Here is a 9,831-nt window from a genome sequence, read left to right on the forward strand (position 1 = left end):
GAACTAGTTCTATCATATTTTCTGTAGTAATTGGGGAAAAAAGTGTTAGAAATAAATATTTTCGTAATTTTGCTGCGTGATTATTTGACTTGGATAATTATATCACCATTAACGATTTGTCGTCTTTAACAAAACAAAAACATGTTGCAGTGCTTGAAGTATTTGCACATTGCCCTTAGTTAAATTTAACATTTCGGCATCATTCTACATAGGTACAGAATGTGCTTATAACAACATTTATTTTCCAGAGTAATTTAATAAATAATCTAACAACTAAGATGGAATAATAAAAATATATATCGTAGATATTTTTCAACATGAAATAATGATTCCTCAAACACAATATGTTAGTTATTAAATTAAGAAAACCTGTAACTTCTTCCCTACAAAAAGATAAGTCCTTTCACTTCGGAGTTCCGAATGACAATGAAAACTGAACGATAGGTGAACGCTGAACGCAAGGTGAACACAAAGTGAACGGAACGAAGAGCGAACGCTGAACGCTTTGTGAACGGTGAACGCGAGCGCACGGTGAACGGTGAACGCAAAACTGTGAACGGAGAGCGAACGGTGAACGTACGGTGAACGCACGCTGAACGAACGGTGAACGAATGGTGAGCGAACGGAAAAATGGGAAAGTAGAACGTTTCAGGGACTGTATAAATTGCACTTTTTGTATCCAGTGACCAAAACATAAAATAGTTGACTTACTCGAGCTAAGTGTGATACTATAAAACTCGTTTAGTACGAACAGTGATATTGTGAATTCACGGATATGAAGTGTTCTTGGATCCCCAGCTCTATAAAATTTACGAATTCCTCTTACCGATATGATGAATTACGGATATAGCGAAGTAATTTAACAGGTCTTAATGACTTCATTATAACCGAGTTTTAATATATATCAAAATCAACAAATGAATGACATTGTAAAATATTATAACGTCTTTAATATAGGTAAATGCCGTACTGAGATTATAGAAAACTAGTCTCCAAAGATTGCATATACATGTATATTAACAATCAGAAAACAGGTTGCGTTTGTGAAACACTGATGCCCCCGTATGACAGCTTATGGCGAAGGTTAAACTTTCTCAAATGCAAGTCAAAATCCAGGCCAAAAGATAAAAAATGTTGGTACCCAAAGAAAGGTCTTGTCTCGAGGAATATACCTGTGAAATTTGAAAGATCTAGCTGCAACTGTTCAAAAGTTATGGCGAAGGTTTAAGTTTTTAAAAGTAAGTAAAACGTCAAAGTCAAGGTCAAAGTGGTTGGTATCCAAAGGAAGGTGAAGTCACAAGGATTACATATATGAAGTATGAACGCCCTAGCTTCAACCATTCAAAGGTTATGGCCAAGGTTAATTTTTTTTCAAAAGTAGGTCAAACTCCTAGGTCAAGGTCAAAAGGTCGAAGTGGTTGGTATCCAAAAAAAAAAAAAGACTTGTCACGAGGATTGCATATGTGAAGTATGAAAGCCCTAGCTTCAACCGTTCAAAAGTTATGGCCAAGGTTAAAGTTTTTCAAAAGTAGGTCAAACTCCTAGGTCAAGGTCAAAGGGTCAAAGAGTTTGATATCCAGAGGAAGGTCTTGTCACAAGGAATAAACATAAGACGACTGAAACCCCAAGCACCAACTGTTCAAAAATAATGGCCAACGTTAAAGTTTTTCAAAAGTAGGTCAAAATCCAAGGTTAAGGTCAAAAGGTCAAAGTTGTTGGTATCCAAAGGTAGGCGCTGTCACAAAGAATACACATGTGAAGTTTGAAACCCCAAGCTCCAACTGTTCAGAAGTTATGGCCAAGGTTAAAGTCTCATAAAATTTTGCAAAAATGGGTCAAACTCCAAGGTCAAGGTTAAAAAGTAAAATATGATGGTACCCAAAGAAAGGTCTTGTCACAAGGAATACACATGTGGAATATGAAAGTCATAGCTCCAACCAATCAAAGTTATGGGCAAGGTTAAAGTTGACAACAGACAGACAGGCAGACAAACAGACAAACGGACAAACAGACAGACAAGACAAAAACAATATACCCCCGGGATCTTTCGATCCGGGGGCATAAAAAAGCCTTTTCATTCAATAGCATGATCATTCTACTGGTATAAATTCCTTAGTTATTTACATAGTTCAAAATAGATTATACAAGGTTAACTTTGTACAATATATACATATTTTCTATTTCAATTCAATTTACTCATCTATTTCTAAATATAAGGAATAGAATGTTAACAAAATATTTTTGATTTACTTCGCACAATGTTTGTGTAGCAAAAACTTTTTGTATTGTAAATTCAACATAGCAAATATGCCGTCGAATATGCAGGTAAGAGTTAATGAAATCTTATTCTAATGCATTGGTATAGGTAAAGCTATTGATTATACATTTATCAAAAATAAAGGATAAAATAAAACTTTTATTTTTGGTATATTTATACGTATACAGACATATTGAATTTACTATTATGATCAACCAAACGGACATTATGATATAAGAATAACATATTTAGACTAAGCATGTTTCAATTTAAAGTGTTGTTATGCAGATACAAGTTCCTTAACAAAATAACAATAAGAAGAAGATGAAGCATATAAAGATATCTGAAAAAAGAAAATTATTGCCATCTTACAGTGTATTCTTACTGTTTTATACCTTGTTTTACTAATTTTAATAAAGCTCTGTTTTGTTGAAAGTATCCTCACCAAGTTAACATCACAGCAAAAGTCAAAAGCCTTTCTTTTGGCTGTTTCAAAAGTCTTCGAAATTCTACACCGAGGGCATTTTTAAATTACTTATTCTGATATGGAAGTACTACATCGGCTAAAATAAGCATCTGAATTATTGTACTGAAATATATATATCTTTCATTACTTTTGAGAAAGGTCTTTGAATTTTTGGATGAGAGATGTTTCAATTTAAAGCAATATTTCATCAGCTACTGTGCAGTAATTTTTTGAAGCTGTTCCAAAGAGTCTTCAGATTCCTAAACGAAAATTCTGACAGAGGAAAGCTAGAATGCAGAAATTTGCATGTTATTTTCAATTTAATTGTTATGTGTCGCTATTATTATAAATCCTTTGTACAGCCAATAAATCTTTGTTCAGCCAAGCAGTATCTGTATAGTGTAAGCTGGTATCAGCAGATAGCTATAGATGCTCATTTACATCAAAGGTCGGCGAAGCATCATCCTTGAACCTGTTAAAGATTTTTTATTTCCCTTGAATAGATACCAATTTATGCCTTTAGCAAAGTTGTCGTTACCATATTCTCCATTTAGATTAGATCTATGTCCACGATTATACCACCAAGCTCCTTTAAATAATTGAGCAGAATTTTCATCACTGTTCTTGTCATTATCATTATCGTGCGTTGAAAACTGTACATTGTTGCTGCAATACTGGCCGTGACATGAAATACCATCACCTACAAAGAAGGTACAATTACATAGTTTGAGACAGAGAAAACTGTAGATTCCTTATTTTTACGCGAATTCTTAAATAGCGAGATGTCCCTTAGACGTCAAATCGCAACAACGACAATTCGGGAATAGACGTTTAATCCAGAGATTTTACATGCATTTCAGCACCCCCCCCCCCCAAAAAAAAAAAATAAATAAAAAAAATAAAAGAAAGTTACCATATTTTGTTATTATTCACACGAAATAACGCTATAATTAATTCCTTGCATATATTTGGGAGTCTACAGTACACAAGTTCTTCTATAACTTTCTGGAACTTGGACATGCCATAACATGGACAGTTCGATGACTACGTATTTTGATTCAATCCAGTCACAGATGGAAAGTACTTATGTGTTTAAATATGCAAAGGAAATTTCTTGGAGTGAATGGAATAAATTACAAGATTATTTTGAATTTGCTTTAGTTTCTTTGTATTTCATGATATCTTAGATTGCTAACAAGATTCTACCTGCTGTTCCACTGTACCCAGAAACATGGATTCTGTAATTGTCTTCCTCCCCAGCTACATAGAAACTACTATACTCCGCATAGGCAGACTCCTTTCCCATTTCTAATTCTATACGTAGAACTGTAAAGCCATTCATTACTAGCTGATGGATAGTGTCAAGTCCTTCAATATATTTTAAGTAAATTGAATATCTTTGTAGTTTGCAGCATTGTTAACGTGTGCTATTTAAAATTTTAAAAAATCACATAAAATAGATTTATATATCTGTTAAGCTGCATTTTTAAACATTATCAAATTAATATTACTTGATAATCTTGGAACAAACATTTTCATATGATGTATGTACATGTACGTTCTAGCAATTAATTCCTGAGAAGTGTTTGGCTAAAGCATATACGACTGATCTTGAGTGAAAATATTTTTTTAATAGAACATTTATTAATTTGTATCAATAAAATCATTCTTTATTACAGTATTAACTCTTTCACATTTTCACATGCTCTACATACGAACGATTTCTAAAACTAGACAAGCTACTTACAAATAAGTTGATGATACAAGGGTATCAACAGTCAAGTTTCAAATCAAAATTTCGCAAATTCTATTTTCGATACAATGACCATAGTAAGAAATGCAATCTATCGTTAAGTCGAATGGAAATTGATGTTTTTCATACAAATTGTAAGACCATTATTTTGCCTGACAGGGGATGCTTATTCTTTCATGACACCTGATCCTACATCTGATGTTTTTAGAGGTCAGTGTTTGATCTGCTCAAACACTCTTTTTATTTTACCAATGGACGTTTGACTTGATTTATCTTCGTTATCTCTATATTTCATCAGCAAAAATCTAACACAAGAGGACTAACTCCTTTTACTCTTTTAAGCGTGGTTAACCAATTGTTCAGCAAGTAATTTCACCAGAAAAAAAATCTACATTGATCAGATTTCAATAGAATTCAACATCACATTTTCTCTAGCAAACGGACATTTTCTACTTCCATCACTAAGGGGTTCCGTAAATTTAAATAGTAATTGCGATACATCAAGTATTCAAATGTAGAAACATTTGCGGTTATTTCAAGAAAAAGGACAGTATTCTTTACTTACCGATCCAAAATTCGGAACTCAGTTCACCAAACCCATTTTTATATTCAGTCCATCCCCTGTAGAAGTTCACTGAACCGTCAACCCTCCTTTGTATCAACTAAACCAGAAAGGCAAATGAAGATAACACTGCAATATGTATACACATTTATTTTAAGCTATACGTGGAATATAATATATCAAACAACGATTGCTATGTGTCTTGGAAGTAATGATAACAGATTAAACGATGTGGGGAAAAAAAAAGATTTTAGCTAATCGGAATATTAATTAAACTTTAGCAAAGTCTAGGAGAACCAAATCGACCACTTTCTCAAAATATAGTTGATTATTTACACTAACTGTAGAGATTAAACACATAAATAAACCTTTATTAAGACATTTCGTATATAAAGTTAAGAAGGTGAAATAACTTTTTCTTATAGTCTGAAATTTTCACGTATAGTAAACTTATTCAGGGGAATAAAATCCAAAATATCCCTAAGATAATTTTTATTAAAATTTTGACCCTAGTTTTGATTTCCTGTAAGATGATTTGCGGTATCTACGAGGGTTGTTCGGAAAGTTCGTGGACTACCGTCATAACTTTTTTACTTAACGTCATATTATATCCAAATTTGGAAGAAATATTTCAACAGTAAATCTAAATGAAGTGTATTATTTTTTAAAAAATATCATGGTTTATTTCAAAGTTATTTAGACTTAAAAAATGCGAAAATCGGACCACGGAGCAGGTCAAAATTTCGTAATTAAGACACTAAATAATGTATGAGGTCATATCTTATGTAAAATGAAACAAAATCGGAAAAAATCTAAACGTTCAAATTAAGAATTGCTTCATCTCTTCTAAACCTAAATTATGACTTAATATTTTGCTTCGTTGAAAAGAAATCAGTTTCAGAAGATAGGTAGTTCTCATTGAAAAAGCCAAAAAGATGACGTCGTAGAACGTCACGGAGCAGCAGTTAACCATAAAATTTTGTGTTGTACTCTGGGAAACTCCGTAAAAAAAACCTCTGAAAATGCCGGAGGAAGAAGGAAATATTTCAAAAGCGAGCCATGCATGTGTGTGTACATGGTACAAGCGGTATTTGAATGATAGAATACTCTGCTTAGATGATAGTGATCTCTGAGAAAACGGCTTATCTGTAAAAATCTTCTCAAAAACATTGAAAAGTTTGCAATGTCATGCTAAGACTTTGGCGCTTCACAGATGCTGATCTTGTGAAAGCACACTTAATATGCAGAGAAAAATATATAACATTGACAAACGAAATAATGCTACTGGGACAATTGATAGCAAAATAGATTTCAAGTACTAGAGAAACGTTTTTAATGAGTGCAGTGGTATTGGGCAATACTGTGTGAAATATATAGGGATAGTATTTTTGAGAACCTAATGTCGGTATGTTCTTGACATTACAGTGTTGTTGAGTTTGCTCCGTGGTTACAAAACGTGTTGATTTTAAGATTAAATAAGATGAATTCTATTATATCACATGGAATGAAACTTCACACTTAAACAAAATAAATATTTTTACATATGATAATGTGTTCATGTTAAATTTCTTTAAGATAGTATAACGAAGACTGGCATAGTCCACGAACTTTCCGAACAACCCTCCTACAACATTGAAGAATTCTCCAAATTTAAGCTATACTAAGGGGGTATAAAATGTTCTATCCAACCCTCCGAAATCATAATATACACTGTACATCACTATTATAAAAAGCTTATCCACTGGGTGTGAGTGGGAGAGTCTTAAATGAACCCTTTTACAGGATCCATTCCTTTTAGGCAAGACCTCGGCGAATAGTTCTTGTCGCAGGGTTTGATAAAAGAGCTCTGCTCTCGTAACCAGTGAAGTCGTGTATAATATATGACATTAATTAATCATATGTATTACATTTATTTTAAAACTTTAGCCAGTATTAATATATGCAGTGACATATTAAGAAAATGAATTACTCTGAAAGGGCACTTGAAAAAGGCATTTGGGGAAAACAGGTCATTTTCTTATAATTTTGAGCCATAATACTCAATGACATCTTGTATAAGTATTCATCAACTGGAAAGATTTGTTGATTCTTTGTTAATTGAGATTATCTGGGCTCGATTTGACAATGTTTAGTCAATGGATTCAAAGAAAGGTCAAAGTAACTTTCTTTGATTTTCTACTCACCATATCCCAAAGATTTATCACCCGATAAGTTATGGTTGCACCAGGCATCGAAGTGTAAAAAAACAACAACATAAAACCCAACTCAAAAATTCAGATGGTAAATGCCAAACATAACACGAAATGTTGAAGTAGGGGCAGGATTAGTTTAAAAACATGATACATGAAGGAAAAAAACTCAATTTTGATAGGACATTCATTGCTTTCTGAGAAGCGGGGTTGTTTTTCATCCAGTGTTATGTTTTTCACATCGAATATATATTTTGAGGATGCCATATTGATACAAGTATGTACTTAATATTTCGTAATGTAATCATTCCTTAAAAGCAAATCATCGAGGTTACAATCAATTCCTCATTAATTCTACTGAAAAAGAACATGTGATAGTTTACTCTCCGATTCTAATACTTTTCCCCCATTTTTTTCTCCGATTTTAACATAGATGTTTATAATAATCAATTTGGTTCATTTTGACCTTGCTACCATCAATGTCATCCGTTTTTTTTTAAATTTAAAATGATTAAATATTAAATAAAAATGTAATGCATTAAACATTTACTGTCCAAACAGATCCTTCAGTGTGCAAACATGTGACCTTGAAAAGTTCACCATTCCTCTTTCCCATGTACGCCAACACTTCGCCAGCGGATATGGGGACAAAAGCACAGTCAGAAACTAAAATGAAATTAGTTCCATATCTGGAATAATGGGTTAAAATCAAACGACCGATGATGCTGGATAAAATTTTAAATTTATGTAGTGAGGAATAGGGTATATACTTTTGTCAGAATAGGGTATAAACTTTTGTCAGTTTGTGTTGGATTACTCTATTTCTTGGAACGGCTCATTTTAAACTGGTCTATTATTTGTCAATAGAACCTTTATTTTTGCGGAATAACAATTAAATTACATTAATAACTATGCACTCTGATTAATCATGAAACATCAATGGAATTTTTTAAAAAAATCTACAGATAGGCTTTCATAGGAATAAAATAGGAAAACCATATAAAGAATGTTATTGGTACGTGTAAAAATATTTAATTGTTGATTTGATTCAACACTCAACATTTTCTTTTTGTGTTTTTTTAGGAGGGATTGCGGTTCAACTAATTGAAAAGTATGCTATTTTAAGCTTTTGTATGCTTAATATATACATTCTAATGTTGACTCTAATTCTATTTAATAATTCATTGTATTTTACTCCTTAGTCTGTTTTCAAAGGGACATAACTCCAATAAAAAAGACTGATATCATATGCAACTTAGACTGCGACTCCTATAAGTACAACTGTGTAGCATTTCTATATCCATTATCACAAGGTTTACACTAGAAATATAGTGTACCTTTTCAAATTAAAGGAAAGGAAAGATTAACACCTAGATACATGTAGATAGAAAGACGAAGACACTTGACGAGGAGCAAACACTTAAAGTTCCCAAGTTCAGCGATGGAGGGGGAAAAAGTCGACAGATTTTTTCATGCATAGAGTTTTTTTTTTAAATTCCCCCCCCCTTTTTTTGCCATCATTGAAATAACTCTTTCGAGGAAGCACTAAGCGAAAAAAAAAATTAAATTATTTGACAACACGTTCATGTTCTATCAAAAATCGTAAAGTAATGTCTTTCCATTAATGATAGAAGAGCTTTAATTGAGAAAATAGTAATAACAAAGTAAACAAAATAAAATTTAAAAAAAAATATATTATTGAGATAAAAAAAAATGTTCAAATCCCCCTCTTTGTGAATTAAAATATAGAATTTGTTACTAAATATAATCAGGGAACAGATGAACAAAATTAACTGATTTTCTCTTTTTGATAAGATCGCAAGGGACAAGATAGACTAAGGCCCCTTTTTTGACCCCTAGTTTTTGGTGTGTCTAAGAACGATGGAATATGTCATCATCAAAAACCTTTTATCATTGTTACAAAATAAGTATTGGATATACAAAGGGGCCACACGGAGGTAACATTTCCTAAATTTCTCATTTTTATTGCACTTTTTTTTTCGTTTTTAGAGCAAATTTTGTTTCAGAAAACACATAGCACAAACTCACCTATCTTTCAAATTAGCATACTTCATGAACTACTACATGTATCAGTTGCATTTATTGTATATAAACGATAGATTGTTTTTGTGTGAAATAAGGGGCCACATTTGGTCTTTCACATACTTTGTCTTATCATCATTCGGCCATAATACGTTTATATTTTCAATTTACTTCTGTAAAAATCAATAGAATTTATCTTTGATCAAGAAATACATACGAGTCAGTTCACAGTTGTATGAGCTAAAAAATCCTCTGTTACAACTTCCATTAGATTCACAGTGTGAGTGATGACAAGATCCAATTATTTCCTATGAAAAGTTAAATTATGTATAAGTTTCTTTAGAATTACATGATTTTTTTTATCATTTATAAATACACAGTGAAAATAGAAGAATGAATATCTTTATAAGGCATACCATAAGAAAACAAGTTACTTTTAATGTGCAATTGAGTTAGGATTGAGCAATATTTTGATCATTGTTAGACATGTATGTTTGAGTTTTTTGAAAGTATATTTCAAAACTTACCAAAGGCAATGTTTTCTTTCTGCTGAATATCCAT

The 9,831-nt window shown here is 32.2% G+C and overlaps 1 protein-coding gene across 1 annotated transcript; it reads right to left on the reverse strand.

The window, feature by feature from the left end:
• Positions 1–3,160: 3,160 nt before the first annotated feature.
• On the reverse strand, positions 3,161–9,831 carry LOC133195033 (ficolin-1-like). Its single transcript, XM_061330918.1, has 5 exons — positions 9,798–9,831; positions 7,778–7,893; positions 5,042–5,138; positions 3,930–4,091; positions 3,161–3,423 (listed from the first exon to the last, which is right to left on the reverse strand). The coding sequence occupies exons 1-5, from the start codon at positions 9,829–9,831 to the stop codon at positions 3,161–3,163; spliced, it is 672 nt and encodes a 223-aa protein (XP_061186902.1).

This window comes from Saccostrea echinata, unplaced genomic scaffold, assembly GCF_033153115.1.
Source record: "Saccostrea echinata isolate AGI-Se365-2 ecotype Australia unplaced genomic scaffold, CSIRO_AGI_Sech_v1 ptg000029l, whole genome shotgun sequence".
In the NCBI taxonomy this organism is placed as follows: domain Eukaryota; kingdom Metazoa; phylum Mollusca; class Bivalvia; order Ostreida; family Ostreidae; genus Saccostrea; species Saccostrea echinata.

What these genes read in the sequence shown, in the direction of transcription:
- LOC133195033 (XM_061330918.1), bottom strand. Translation starts at nt 9,831, where the DNA reads ATGGATATTCAGCAGAAAGAAAACATTGCCTTTG. An exon ending in GAAAGAAAACATTGCCTTTG is followed by an intron (nt 7,894 to 9,797) that starts GTAAGTTTTGAA and finishes ATTTCATTTTAG; the next exon opens with TTTCTGACTGTGCTTTTGTC. An exon ending in GAGTTCCGAATTTTGGATCG is followed by an intron (nt 4,092 to 5,041) that starts GTAAGTAAAGAA and finishes AATATATTGAAG; the next exon opens with GACTTGACACTATCCATCAG.